Raw genomic sequence first — 15,400 nt, 5'->3', positions numbered from 1 at the left:
GAATCTGGAATTTTTTGCTGAGCAATACCCTGCATGCGCCGTCAGGTGGTGTCGTTCGGATCCACGTGCATCATTCAGATCCACGTGCGTCGTTTGGCTCCGCATGGCATCGTCCGTGTCATTTGAGCCATCTGTGACATCACAGTCAACTATAAAGGAACCACCCTGTTGCACGTATGTTGGTTCTTTTCCTTTCACGCTGGTTAAGCGCAGGTCTGGGATTGACCTACCCTCAGCCTTTTTTGGCAAGCCTTTTTTGACCTTTTTGTCAAAGATTTTTTTCATATGTGCAAGATGTCCTCAAGGAAGGCGGGGTTCAAGACGTGTAGTGCATGCCATTGCGCCATGTCGGTAATGAACCCCCGGGTATTCCTCAGGTGCTTCGAAGTTGTGTTCCGACTGCTGGGGCACGGGCCTAAAAGCTTTGAGAGCAGTCTCTGGAGCTCATGGCGGCCTGGCAGTCTACGTCGGTTGGCGCGACTCCTAGCAGGTCACCATACCACTCGAGGAGGAGGGTGAGGGGAAGAAGCACAAAAAGAAGTGCAAGAGGACTTCAACCTCATCATGCCCGTCGACAGCTCTGGAACATCGACGTTCCACGTGTGGTTTTGTGGAATGGGTGCCCGGGCCAACTTTGCGTCTCCCTCCCCCCTATCCAGGAACCGGACCGATCCCGCTCAGTTTAAAAAAAAAAAAAAAAAATTACGAAGCTATGTGCCTCGTATTTGAGCTGGCTGACCCAGCTGGTGAGCCTTTGGGCCCCGTGGGGTCAGGAGGGATGGGGGCCCCATCTGTTTCAACGGCTTTGGAGGTGTTGGGGACCCCAGAATCCGTTATCGGGTCAGGATCGATGCCAGTTCCACACAGTTTGCCTCTTCCGGCATCGGTCCCGACGTCAACGCTCCACTGTGCCCACTGGTGGTGCGAGCCCCACCCTTATTCTGGATGATCTGGAGCCCTTTCTGCTTCTCTTTCTGATATCCTTCTCTTTATACTATCTCTTGCCCAGCAGGGTTCGGCCTTGGGCACTCTTCCTTCGGCTGCCTGATCAGTCTTCACTTTTCAAATCTCCCATTGTTCATCGATTCCTCAAAGCGCTTGTACATAGGTTTCTCCCTACGCCCTTTGTTATGCCCCAATGGGACTTAAATCTGGTCCTCACATGTCTGATGTGTTCTCCCTTCTAGCCCTTACACAATTGCCTCTGGCTGCTCACCATCAAGACAGCCTTTTTAGTGGCCATAACATCTGCTAGGAGGGTGAGAGAGATGCAGGCTCTCATCTAAGCCACCGCATCTCACCATGGGCCAGATGTATCATTCTTCACAATAGCGATTACCTAATTGCAATTTTATAGCAAATCGCAATTAAGTAATCGCTATTGGAATGTGGAACTCCAGGAGTTTCATACTGCACTTCGCAAGAGCTCGCAAACGGACCTACCTCATTAATATTCATGAAGTAGGTCGCAATTTACGAGCCCTTGCGAATGGCTACAATCACAGGGATGGTGGCCTGCTGGGCTCAGCAGACCATGTCTGTGATTGCTTTTCAATAAAGCAATCTTTTAATAGCTGCCTGTTTTCCTTAAAGGAAATCTGGATGTGTTTTAAAACATGAAAAAACAATTTCACATTCTTAGAGCAGGCAGTGGTCTGTGGGACCACTACCTGCTCTTTAAAAAAACGTTTTTGCATGCATTCACAAAGGGAAAGGGGTCCTTTCCTCTTTGTAAATAGGTTTCCACCAATTTGAAATTGGTGGTAACTGCGAGTGTTTTGCGACCGCATTCACAGTCACAAAAAAATCATACATACCTCCGTGATTCGTTATTAGGAAGGGACGCCCTTGACACGCCCCTTCCTTATACCGAATTGATATGTAGTCGCAAATGGGACTTGTTACATACCCAAATGCATTTTTGCGATTGCAAACGGCCCGTTAGGGCGCTTGCAATCGCAAAAATGTTTGATACATCTGGCCCCATATTTTCAGACAAGGTGGTTATCAGAACTCGTGCCTCTTTCCTCCCCAAGGTGGTGACCCCATTTCATCTAGGTCAGAACATCACCCTGCCCACTTTATTTGCTCTGCCGCATCCCTCTAAGGAAGAAGAGCGACCCTACTGGCTTGACCAAAAAAAGAGTGTTGTTCTACCTTGACTGCACAAAAGAGTTCTTGGTGGATGATCAACTCTTTGTGAGGTACGTTGGAGCAAAGAAGGCTCGGCCAGTGCAGAAACTAATAATGTCATGCCGGGTCGTTCTCTGTATTAAGATCTGCTACGCTATGGCCAGGAAGCAGCCTCCTGAGGGATTGAGGGCTCATTCTACCAGGGGCAACACTGCTACTACTGAGCTAGCTCTGGCGTTCCAGTCCTGGATATCTGTCAGGCATTAACGTGGGCGTCATTGCATACGTTTACAAAACATTACTGCATGGACAGTCTGGTCCAGAGGGGCAAATACTTTGCCCATTCAGCCATAGAGGACTTTTTAGTGTAAAGGAGATTTATCCGCAGCCCACCGACAGGAGGTTATGGCTTGGGTAGCTATTCAAAGGTAAGGAATCTGCAGCTAGAAGTCTGTGAGATGAAAAAGTTACTTACCTTCGGTAACGCATTATCTGGTAGAGACTCTATGTAGCTGCAGATTCCTTACACGTACCCATGCCTCCCCGCTCTGCAGATATGTCTAGTAGGGTTTGGTTTTGTCCCTTTCAGGACCCTAGTTTTGCACAGACAAACTGTTGGTTCTATCCATGATTCTGTGCTTCTGGCGTGGAAGTTTGTGGGTAAAAGAACTGACGTACGCACACCATGGTGGTGCCTTTATAGACGACTGTGACGTCAAAGACCACTCCAGCGAGTCTGACGACACTACACAAAGCCGAATGACGTACGCGGATACAAACAATGCCACCCAACGGCGCGCGCAAAGTATTGCTCAGTAAAAAATTCTGGATTCGAAGTTGACAACAGGGAATTCAAAGGTATGGAATGTGCAGCTAGATAGTCTCTACCAGATAATGTGTTACCGAAGGTAAGTAACTTGTTCACTACGCGCTTTCTTGCTGTTATACGTCATGCCAGTGCAGGGCATGTGTAAGCATTCGGCAGCCACCACGGTGTCAGAATGTAGCTACTGTTGCTAAGAGCGATCCTGGTTGTTTCGACGAAGTGTATACTGAACTTTGAGGAGAGTAATGTAAAGATACAGCAGATGCAGTTCTGTTTCAAGGTGGGCAGTACAGTAACCCAGTGCTCCTCTTTACAGGACAGTCCAAACCTGTTGCTACCTCGGTATCCAACACCGCAGGGAAATAAAGAGCTGCAGCTCTTTGCAGTCTGTTCATAGAGGGCTACAGAACGTCTGTGGAGACTATATTGGCACCATTGACTGCAATCTTCGGCATCTTGCTAGGAGACCAGCTTTGCGGATCTTAGTGGCTGCAGAGAGACTGCCTTTCCACCATGAGCATCTTCATAAGTGCGCAGCAGGCATAAGTGGCAAAGAGTGAAAAGCTTGCTTGGACCTCTGGCTGTTGTACTCTGGACTCGTGTTTTTAGGTTTAGTTCATCAGCAGAGAGCATCAGGTTTATTTCGGGGGCTGCTGGAAATGCTACCAAACGTCCTCTCAGGTTTCAGTACCACTCACTATACAGCTCTAGCTGCACCCACTAAGGTGAAAAACTACGGACTACTTAATAAAGTGAGAACACATTTGTACTACATTTACCATGATGCAACGGGGCTGACTGCATGCTGGAGTGCGAGTCAGGGTGCTCCCAGCTGTTTCCAACAATTCAGATGTGATCTGTAGGAGGCTGGCCAGGCTTGTAGTTGGTACCAGAGGTACTTACACCTTGTGCCAGGTCCAGTTATCCTTTATTAGTGTAGAAGAGGTGTTTCTAGCAGCTTAAGCTGATAGAATGTAGCTATGGCAAAGCAGCTTAGGCTGAACTAGAAGACATGTAAAGCACCTACTATACCACTGGTGTCATATGCACAATATCATAAGAAAACACAATACACAGAAGTACTAAAAATAAAGGTACTTTATTTTTATGACAATATGCCAAAAGTATCTCAGTGAGTACCCTCAGTATGAGGATAAGATATATACACAAGATATATGTACACAAACCAAAATTATGCAGGTAATAGCAAGAAAAGTAATGCAAGCAATGTAAAGTTACAGTAGATTGCAATAGGAGCACATAGGAATAGGGGCAACACAAACCATATACTCCAAAAGTGGAATGCGAACCAGGACTCCAAACCTTTGTGAGCTTGTAGAGGGTCGCTATGACTGTAAGAAAACAGTGAGGGTTAGAAAAATAGCCCACCCCAAGACTCTGAAAGGTAGGTGTAAAGTGGACCTACTACCCCCAGAGAGCACAGAAGTCGTGATAGGGGGATTCTGCAGGAAGAACAAACACCAGCAATGCAACAACAGTGGATTTCCGGACCTGAGTACCTGTAAGACAAGGGGACCAAGTCCAAAAGTCGCGACAGTGTCGAGAGTGGGCAGGAGCCCAGGAAATGCCAGCTGAGGGTGCAAGGAAGCTGCCACCTGTTGGAAGAAGCTTGGAATTCTGCGAGAAAGAAGAGGACTAGGGACTTCCCCTTTGGAGGATGGATGCCCCACGTCGCGATGAAGCTTGCAGAGGTGTTCCCACGCAGAAAGACCGCAAACAATCCTTGCTAGCTGCAAGGGTCGCGGTTAGGGTTTTTGGGTGCTGCTGTGGCCCAGGAGGGACCAGGATGTCGCCACTTGGATGAGGAGACAGAGGGGGCACCCAGCAAGTCAGGGAGCCCTCACAGAAGCAGGCAGCACCCGCAGAAGTACCTGAACAGGCTCTTAGAAGAAAAGTGAACCGGAGTCCACCCGAAGTCACAAAAGGGAGTCCCACGACGCCGAGGACAACTCAGAAGGTTGTGCACTGCAGGTTAGAGTGTTGGGGACCCGGGCTTGGGTGTGCACTAAGGAAATCCTGGAAAGGTGCACAGGAGCCGGAGCAGCTGCAAATCACGCGGAACCCAGCAATGCAGTCTAGTGTGGGGAGGCAAGGACTTAACACCACCAAACTTGGACTGAAGAGTCACTGGACTGTGGGAGTCACTTGGACAGAGTTGCTGAGTTCCAGGGACCACGCTCGTCGTGCTGAGAGGGGACCCATAGGACCAGTGATGCAGTCTTTTGATGCCTGCGGTTGCAGGGGGAAGATTCCATCGGCCCACAGGATATTTCTTCAGAGCTCCTGGTGCAAGAAGGAGGCGGACTACCCCCACAGCATGCACCACCAGGAAAACAGTTGAGAAGGCGGCAGGATCAGCCATACAAGGTTGCAGTAGTCGTCTTTGCTACTTAGTTGCGGTTTTGCAGGCGTCCTGAGCAGTCAGCGGTCGATTCTTTGGCAGAAGATGAAGAGGGAGATGCAGAGGAACTCTGATGAGCTCTTGCAATCGTTATCTAAAGAATTCCCCAAAGCAGAGTGTGAGAAAGTAGCCTCTTTCTAGCCTTGTTACCCCCACTTTTGGCCTGTTTGTGAGTGTATGTCAGGGTGTTTTCACTGTCTCACTGGGATCCTGCTAGCCAGGGCCCGGTGCTCATAGTGAAAACCCTATGTTTTCAGTATGTTATGTGTCACTGGGACCCTGCTAGCCAGGACCCAAGTGCTCATATGTTTGTGACCTATATGTATGTGTTCCCTGTGTGATGCCTAACTGTCTCACTGAGGCTCTGCTAACCAGAACCTCAGTGGTTATGCTCTCTCATTTCTTTCAAATTGTCACTAACAGGCTAGTGACCAATTTCACCAATTCACATTGGCATACTGGAACACCCTTATAATTCCCTAGTATATGGTACTAAGTTACCCAGGGTATTGGGGTTCCAGGAGATCCCTATGGGCTGCAGCATTTCTTTTGCCACCCATAGGGAGCTCTGACAATTCTTACACAGGCCTGCCACTGCAGCCTGAGTGAAATAACATCCACGTTATTTCACAGCCATTTACCACTGCACTTAAGTAACTTATAAGTCACCTATATGTCTAACCTTTACCTAGTAAAGGTTGGGTGCTAAGTTACTTAGTGTGTGGGCACCCTGGCACTAGCCAAGGTGCCCCCACATCGTTCAGGGCAAATTCCCCGAACTTTGTGAGTGCGGGGACACCATTACACGCGTGCACTATACATAGGTCACTACCTATGTATGGCGTCACAATGGTAACTCCGAACATGGCAATGTAACATGTCTAAGATCATGGAATTGTCACCCCCATGCCATTCTGGCATGGGGGAGACAATTCCATGATCCCCAGAGTCTCTAGCACAGACCCGGGTACTGCCAAACTACCTTTCCCGGGGTTTCGCTGCTGCTGCCAACCCCTCAGACAGGTTTCTGCCCTCCTGGGGTCCAGCCAGGCTTGGCCCAGGAGGGCAGAACAAAGGACTTCCTCAGAGAGAGGGTGTTACACCCTTTCCCTTTGGAAAAAGGTGTCAGTGCTGGGGAGGAGTAGCCTCCCCCAGCCTCTGGAAATGCTTTGATGGGCACAGATGGTGCCCATCTCAGCATAAGCCAGTCTACACCGGTTCAGGGATCCCCCAGCCCTGCTCTGGCGCGAAACTGGACAAAGGAAAGGGGAGTGACCACTCCCCTGACCTGCACCTCCCAGGGGAGGTGCCCAAAGCTCCTCCAGTGTGCTCCAGACCTCTGCCATCTTGGAAACAGAGGTGCTGCTGGCACACTGGACTGCTCTGAGTGGCCAGTGCCAGCAGGTGACGTCAGAGACCCCTTCTGATAAGCTATTACCTGTGTTGCTAGCCTATCCTCCTTCCTAGGTAGCCAAACCTCCTTTTCTGGCTATTTAGGGTCTCTGCTTTGGGGAATTCTTTAGATAACGAATGCAAGAGCTCATCAGAGTTCCTCTGCATCTCTCTCTTCACCTTCTGCCAAAGGATCGACCGCTGACTGCTCAGAACGCCTGCAAAACTGCAACAAAGTAGCAAAGACGACTACTGCAACCTTGTATCGCTGGTCCTGCCGCCTTCTCGACTGTTTTCCTGGTGGTGCATGCTGTGGGGGTAGTCTGCCTCCTCTCTGCACTAGAAGCTCCGAAGAAATCTCCTGTGGTGACGACTGAATCCTCCCCCTGCAACCACAGGCACCAAAAGAACTGCATCACCGGTCCTCTGGGTCCCCTCTCAGCACGACGAGGGTGGTCCCTGGAACTCAGCAACTCTGTCCAAGTGACTCCCACAGTCCAGTGACTCTTCAGTCCAAGTTTGGTGGAGGTAAGTCCTTGCCTCCCCACGCTAGACTGCATTGCTGGGTACCGCGTCATTTGCAGCTGCTCCGGCTCCTGTGCACTCTTCCAGGATTTCCTTTGTGCACAGCCAAGCCTGGGTCCCCGACACTCTAGCCTGCAGTGCACAACTTCCTGAGTTGTCCTCCGGCGTCGTAGGATCTCCTTTTGTGACTTCGGGTGAGCTCTGGTTCACTCTTCTTCGTAGTGCCTGTTCTGGCACTTCTGTGGCTGCTGCCTGCTTCTGTGAGGGCTCCCTATCTTGCTGGGCGCCCCCTCTGTCTCCTCACGCAATTGGCGACATCCTGGTCCCTCTTGGGCCACAGCAGCATCCAAAAACCCTAAACGCGACCCTTGCAGCTAGCAAGGCTTGTTTGCGTTCTTTCTGCGTGGGAACACCTCTGGAAGCTTCTTCACGACGTGGGACATCCATCCTCCAAAGGGGAAGTTCCTAGTCCTCTTCGTTCTTGCAGAATCCACAGCTTCTACCGTCCGGTGGCAGCTTCTTTGCACCCTCAGCTGGCATTTCCTGGGCATCTGCCCAATCTTGACTTTGTCGCGACTCTTGGACTTGGTCCCCTTGTTCCACAGGTACTTTCGTCCGGAAATCCATAGTTGTTGTATTGCTGGTGCTGGTCTTCCTTGCAGAATTCCCCTATCACGACTTCTGTGCTCTCTGGGGAATATAGGCGCACTTTAGACCTACCTTTCAGGGTCTTGGGGTGGGCTATTTTTCTAACCCTCACTGTTTTCCTACAGTCCAAGCGACACTCTACAAGCTCACATAGGTTTGGGGTCCATTCGTGGTTCGCATACAACTTTTGGAGTATATGGTTTGTGTTGCCCCTATACCTATGTGCTCTCATTGTAATCTATTGTGACTGTACGTTGCTTGCATTACTTCCTTTTGCTATTACTGCATATTTTTGGTATTGTGTACATATATCTTGTGTATATTTGCTATCCTCATACGGAGGGTACTCGCTGAGATACTTTTGGCATATTGTCATAAAAATAAAGTACCTTTATTTTTAGTATATCTGTGTATTGTGTTTTCTTATGATATTGTGCATATGACACCAGTGGTATAGTAGGAGCTTTGCATGTCTCCTAGTTCAGCCTAAGCAGCTCTCCATAGCTACCTTCTATCAGCCTAAGCTGCTAGAAACACCTCTTCTACACTAATAAGGGACAACTGGTCCTGGTACAGAGTGTAAGTACCCCTTGGTACCCACTACAAACCAGGCCAGCCTCCTACACAGAGACCCTAAATAGCCAGAAAAGGAGGTTTGGCTATCAAGGAAGGAGGATTGGCTACCAAGAGAGGTAAGTGACTATCAGAAGGAGCCTCTGACGTCACCTCCTGGCACTGGCCACTCAGAGCAGTCCAGTGTGCCACAAACACCTCTGTTTCCAAGATGTCAGAGGTCTGGGACACACTGGAGGAGCTCTGGGCACCTCCCCTGGGAGGTGCAGGTCAGGGGAGTGGTCACTCCCCTTTCCTTTGTCCAGTTTCACGCCAGAGCAGGGCTGGGGGATCCCTGAACCGGTGTAGACTGGCTTATGCAGAGATGGGCACCATCTGTGCCCATCAAAGCATTTCCAGAGGCTGGTGGAGGCTACTCCTGCACAGCTCTCACACCTATTTCCAAACTGAGAGGGTGTTACACCCTCTCTCAGAGGAAGTCCTTTGTTCTGCCTTCCTGGGCCAGGGCTGCCTGGACCCCAGGAGGGCCTAAACCTGTCTGAGTTGTTGGCAGCAGCAGCTGCAGTGGAGACCCCGGAAAGGCAGTTTGGCAGTACCCGGGTTCTGTGCTAGAGACCCGGGGGATCATGGAATTGTCCCTCCAATGCCGTGACAATTCCATGATCTTAGACATGTTACATGGCCATGTTTGGAGTTACCATTGTGACGCTGTACATAGGTAGTGACCTATGTGTAGTGCACGCGTGTAATGGTGTCCCCGCACTCACAAAGTCCGGGGAATTTGCCCTGAACGATGTGGGGGCACCTTGGCTAGTGCCAGGGTGCCCACACACTAAGTAACTTTGCACCCAACCTTCACCAGATGAAGGTTAGACATATAGGTGACTTATAAGTTACTTAAGTGTAGTGGTAAATGGCCGTGAAATAACGTGGACGTTATTTCACCCAGGCTGCAGTGGAGGCCTGTGTAAGAATTGTCAGAGCTCCCTATGGGTGGCAAAAGAAATGCTGCAGCCCATAGGGATCTCCTGGAACCCCAATACCCTGCGTACCTCAGTACCATATACTCGGGAATTATATGGGTGTACCAGTTTGCCAATGTGAATTGGTGAAATTGGTCACTAGCCTGTTAGTGACAATTTGGAAAGCAGAGAGAGCATAACCACTGAGGTTCTGGTTAGCAGAGCCTCAGTGAGACAGTTAGGCATCACACCGGGAACACATACATATAGGTCACAAACCTATGAGCACTGGGGTCCTGGCTAGCAGGGTCCCAGTGACACATAATAAACATACTGAAAACATAGGGTTTTCACTATGAGCACTGGGCCCTGGCTAGCAGGATCCCAGTGAAACAGTGAAAACACCCTGACATATGCTCACAAACAGGCCAAAAGTGGGGGTAACAAGGCTAGAAAGAGGCTACTTTCTCACATGATCCATGGCTCAAACCTGATCTAATGAGGTAATGTTTGTGGTGAAAACCAGGATGAAGTGCATTAGAAGCTCATGAAGGCAGCAGTAACGTAACACTGTGCCAACTCCGCACTGCATCTCCAGCACATTGAACCAGTGCCATTTCTGCTGCAAGGTCTGCTTGTTTGTCAGTGAGGACTTCTTGTTTGTCCCCTTGTAAAGCTTGTCTATTCCTTTGCACAGCACTTAGTCTCCAATCTGTCTTTTTTTTTTTTTTTCATTCATCCGTTTTTAAGCTGCCCTCTTGCCCCCTAATCCTGTCACTCCTTCTTACCTTCCTGTCATGCACCTCTCTATTTACTCTCTCTCCAGGTTAGTCTTGGGGGTAGTTGGGGCACCATCTGTTTTAGCTTTTGATCCATCAATCCCGTACCTCAAAATCCGTCCACCCGTAGCACCATCCACTCGTGCCTTTGTCCAAATCTACCAGCCTCACCAGTGCAATCCTCCTTTATCACACTTACATCCATCCAGCTATGCATCCTCACCAATCTCTATCCACCAGCAACCACTTTTTTCAGTGCACCTATAGTTGTCCTTTTGTTCATTAATGTTTGCATCCAAACAGCCATCATCCACCCATCCGCATCTGGGCTGGACTGCTTGGTATCTGTGCGCACATCTGTACCTCTGTACTTCTAGAGTATATGAGAGCCTTTCAGTCAGTGGAGCTTAACACGTCCTATAACTGTACAATACAGTCTTCAAGCGGTATGCATGGGCACATCCACCAGGCCTGGCCCAATGTAGTTTATCAGTAGGTGATGACTGTGCATCATCTCATAATATTGAATGTTTGAAGTGGTTTGTGAGCAGCCAGGTAGGTAAGGGGGGGAGGAATGACTTTGCATTTAATAGTTGGATCATGTAGCATTTTCTTGCCCAATATGTATAACGTTTCTGGTGAATGTGGGTTGTTGGTGCCTCCTTACTGCTCAGATTGCATTAAGGTAATGGGTTACACATTCCGTCATGCCATTTATTGAATATGGATTAGCTTAAATACTAGTATGCAGACTTTTAAAGAATTTTTTTTAATTTTTTTTTATTACTGTGTCCTATGCTTTAAAACTTTTTTTGTTGACTCCTCCTTTGTTGCCCCGTCTCAGCTTCAGCACTTGGATAAAACGCTGCGCAGAGATATCATCGAAGGTAATTTCTACAGCGCGACCTTGGCGGCTTCGAACAAGTTTGATGTGCTCGACCTGCACTACCACTTCCGGTTCGATAGCCATAACCGCCTGAAGGATGGGGTTCACTGGAACCAGATTGTCCATCGCAAGATCACCCACCTTCTGCTGACCCACATTGCGGATGCCTGGGGCGTGGAAGTACCGAAGAGGAAGGCCAACCCGGGTAAGACGCTGTGGAGCCCCCCCCCCCCCCCCATCTGTAGTTAGAACATGTAGCAATGAATTATTTCATGTAGAGACGTGCTGGAACAATAACCACTCAAATGGCAGAAATTCGAACACGAATATGTTGTTTTATCGTTATACTAACTTCACTGCTAAGATTTAGTTGTCCATCAACTTTGACTACAGCCACTAATCCTACACATCTGTTATTTAAAGCTTTCTCTGTGCTAGAGGATAACTCGCCACATCACATGCAGCACCTTGTCGGAGGCTTTGAGGTGCGGCCCACGTCCTCTCGATGTCCGGGGTTGTTAAACTCCTGGGCACGGCGCAGTGGAGCCCCCATAAATCAGTTTGCTGAATTGAATCGCTTGCGCGTACATTGAATCTGTGCATGACCTTGTTTTCATGTGTGTTGTTTCTGGCTGATGTTCATGGTTGGAAGACTCCCTGTGCTGTTGCACTGTATAGTTCGGGGCAAAATCGAGGAAAATGCACCTCTCAAAACTGCTTCCTTTCCACCATTTCCATGTACTCGTAAAAGCATGGTTTTATGTTCTTGTTTTTTTGTATTCTTTTGGGGTTTGCCTGGAGCTAGAGTTTGTACGGCACACCTGTCGCGGCCCAAACTTGTTAAGTGGGCACAATTTGGACCCTTTTCTCTTCTCAGTTGTTGCACTGAACATCATTGTACCTTCATTTGGCTTCCCATCACCTCTGGTGTAACGCCTAAAACATTCTTTTTTCGCCTTCATATTTCAGCTCCCAACTCACTTCACTACTGTCAGTCACTGAATGATAGTATTGCAGAAGTACCCCAGATAGGTGCCTCCCAAAACCCAGCAACTCCTCCCCGCTGAAGGGACTGCTGAAGACCATGCCCGAGACTTCCCAGGAGCTGGCCGGACACCGGGTTGTCAGTCTGAGGGTAGACAAACTCCTAAACCCTCGCCCAGTGACCTGCATTACATCCCTGGGCACATTCCTTCGAACTCCATAGCGCTTCACAAAGCGCGCAGATGCCCCCAGATGCAGGAGACTGGCCGACTCCAGACAAGATATGTAGAAATATCGCTCTGGGGCAAGAGGTGGCAGTGCCATCAGCCACACTGGCGCACTGCCACCTTGGTAGGCCTGCTCGCAAGGCATGACGGGGCACCCTGACATGAAATAGAAGATCTCTAATACCGCCCCGAGAAATACAAACCTCGTTGTCGGCAGCTTGTGCCCGAAGGCCAAACTATCTCCAGTCCCACAATCCACTGCTCTCCCTAGTCCGCCAGAGATGCAACAGGAGCATCCTGGTCCCGCGTCATGCCTGTCTCCCCGGTCTGTGGTTCCAAGCCAGAGCCCAGCAGCGCGTGCTTAGCTTGCCTTCGACAGTGAACATCTGTTCAGCCTGCAGGGGAGTCAGCTGCTCGAGAAACTAAAGCAGGAGACCGATACAGCCAAGGTGATGGGGACCCCTCGCAAGGGTCCTTTCGTAGGTCTCGGTACAGAGGCAGTAGTAACACCACATCCCCAGAATATTCTCAGTCCTGCCAAAGGCAGCGGCAACACCGCCCGCTGTCCACACCAGGGCACAGAGGTGTGATTACAGGAACACGAGAGGCAGCACCAAAGGGGGCATAGCTAGGGGTGCGGCCCCCAATACGCAGGGACCCCCTTTCACACCCTTCGCGATCGCACTACACCTGTTGGGGGAAGACTACAGGGGTTTCATCCATTCTGGGAAGAGATCATCTCCGACCAATTGCAGCCCCCAGACACCCCTTGCAGGACACCAGCAGTAGTGCAGGCCTCCCTGCAGCTCTGCCTCTTCCAGCCAAATCGACAGGTGACGGTCAGAACAGTGATGCACCTTCGCTGTATGATGGCCTCATGCATAGCCATTGTTCCCTGCGCCCCACTGCACATGCGCCCGCGTCAGCGCTTCTTTTCAGCGCATCGGTCACAAGCGGAGGGTCACTGGGAGGACCTAGTGTTGATATAGGACAGCACCCATCCTTTTGATACAGTGGGGGGCAGCAAAAACCTGTTGCAGGGCTCTCTTCATGGACCTATTCTGCAGGTGACCAGACCCATAGATTTATTGCTTTTGGGGTGGGGAGCACTTCTTCACCATCTGACAGTCCAGGGCATGTGGTTTCCGCATCGGTGGGGCCTCTTCATGGTTTAGCTTGAGCTGCTGACAGTCCAAATACTGCTCAGTGCATTCCTTCAACTAATTCAGCACAAGTAGTCCTCCTAATTATGGACAACATGACTGCCATGTATTGCCTCAAAAACAAGGCTGCACTTACTCAACTGTCAGCCCTAGTGGCATCTTGTTCCATCTCACACTGTTGGGCTTCCAGTGTCTTGTCCCAGTCTGTAGCAGAGAGGGCCCTTCACACCCTTGATGTTAAGCATGTCTTCATGTACTGCATAGGTGGAATGAAGCCCTTTTTGCAAAAATCTGTACCTATTTGTTATATTTGCGAAACCACACAAAGGTTTTGCCCTTTTTGAAGGCGGATATAGCTCAGTGGCTTCTCAAATACATTCAGACTAGTTATATTAAAGCTAAAAGAAACCTACTTGTCCTGCCCAGTCCTCATTCTGCTTGCAACAAAGGAGCTTCTGTTGCTTTCTTAGGTAACATACTCATAGCTGTCATCTGCAAAGCAGCTAACTGGTCCACTCCACGCACCGTCAATAAACACTACTGTTTGGATGTGTTAGCCCTACAACAAAAACAAGTTGGCGAGGCTTTCTTGGAGACCATTTTTAAATCTTTTGCACCATCCTCCGGCCAATTACTAAGCTGTAACTTCTTTACAATATTGGTTGCTCTGTATAGAGCATGTCTATCTAGAGCCACACATGCTATGAATGTAACATGCTACATACGCCCACCAGAACTCCACGGTGGCCTTTCATTGTTGCAGGTAGACACTCTAACTCGTTTTTTTTTTTTTTCGCGTTCCCCACTCTGCAGGAAAAAAAAATCTAACCGTGGCGCTGGTGCCCATGCGCAGTACAAGCCAGGGGAGGAGCCCATATAGGTTTTGATTTGACAGGCTTCTAACAAAAACAACTTGCAAATGTCCTAACCCAACACTAGATAGCAGGAGTGTGCAGCGCATGTTGATCTACAGCACAAGAGATGCTTGCAATGCTCCTTTACAACATGGCGGAAATGTCTGGTTGCGTAGCGTGACCTGCGCAGAGCATAGAAAGTTATTATGGTTTGCTCAAGGAATTCTGCTGAAGTGGAGGTGTGCATCTTTAAAAAGGCAACTACATATGATCAGAGTGAATTTTGTTGCGAAGTATAGCTGCTTGTGATGTGTAAGTTCCTTTTAATCTTTAAAAAAAAAAAAAAAGGAAAAAAAAATCTAAATTCAGTTACGCTGGAATTGTCGGAGGGTTCCTGAGGAATGAAGGCACAGATTTTTCCAAAACGGCAGTAGATAATCTGAAAACCTAGCTGCAGTCTTTGGGTCAGTAGTCTGTAATGAAGCACCATGGTCAAAGTTATTTGTTTATTTCCAGAAAATTCCCTGGTTACCTAGAGCTGCCAACTATTTGGAAATGACAGCTTACTAACTGTTACAAGGTAACTCCAGTGTTCTCCTATGGGAGAGGCAGGCCTTGCAGTAGTGAAAAAGTAACCTAAAGCTGTGGTTATTGGATACAAAGCCTGACGAAAATAAAGCCTTCCTTTTTTGCATAATCTGGTTCAACCTTATCTTCCTTAGCAGATTCCTCTGTCTTTGGCCAACCTGATGGTCAGGCCTGGTTTTGTCACGGCCAGAGGCGGCTGCTTATCTTCTAGAGTTCTGGGTAAGGACTTCTGGAACAATCTTCAAGATTCTCCATCAGTGGCTCCTTTCCAGAAGAACCTTAAAACGAGACTGAGTACACTTTAGTTACTCCTTAGTTAGCTTACTGACTGCTCAAAGATCTGTGTTCTCCAGTGACACTCTGGACAGATGCTTACAGCGTGGATAGATACCATTCATTTTCTTACTTGCTGAAGATCCATCACGTCAGGCAGGTGAG

General features: G+C 48.9%; 1 protein-coding gene across 1 annotated transcript in view; it reads left to right on the top strand.

Annotated features, from left to right (window-relative positions):
* LOC138289887 (PC-esterase domain-containing protein 1A-like) overlaps positions 1-15,400 on the top strand; it is a 181,660-nt gene that overhangs the window by 80,119 nt on the left and 86,141 nt on the right. Inside the window, exon 6 of the mRNA XM_069230207.1 lies at positions 11,105-11,351. Within this exon, the coding sequence (XP_069086308.1) occupies positions 11,105-11,351 (247 nt within the window). The remainder of the gene's footprint in view (positions 1-11,104; positions 11,352-15,400) is intronic.

Source organism: Pleurodeles waltl, chromosome 1_1 (genome assembly GCF_031143425.1).
Source record: "Pleurodeles waltl isolate 20211129_DDA chromosome 1_1, aPleWal1.hap1.20221129, whole genome shotgun sequence".
Taxonomy (NCBI): Eukaryota; Metazoa; Chordata; class Amphibia; order Caudata; family Salamandridae; genus Pleurodeles; species Pleurodeles waltl.
Note: the sequence above shows the minus strand (reverse complement) of the source record. Positions and strands in the feature narration are given on the sequence as shown.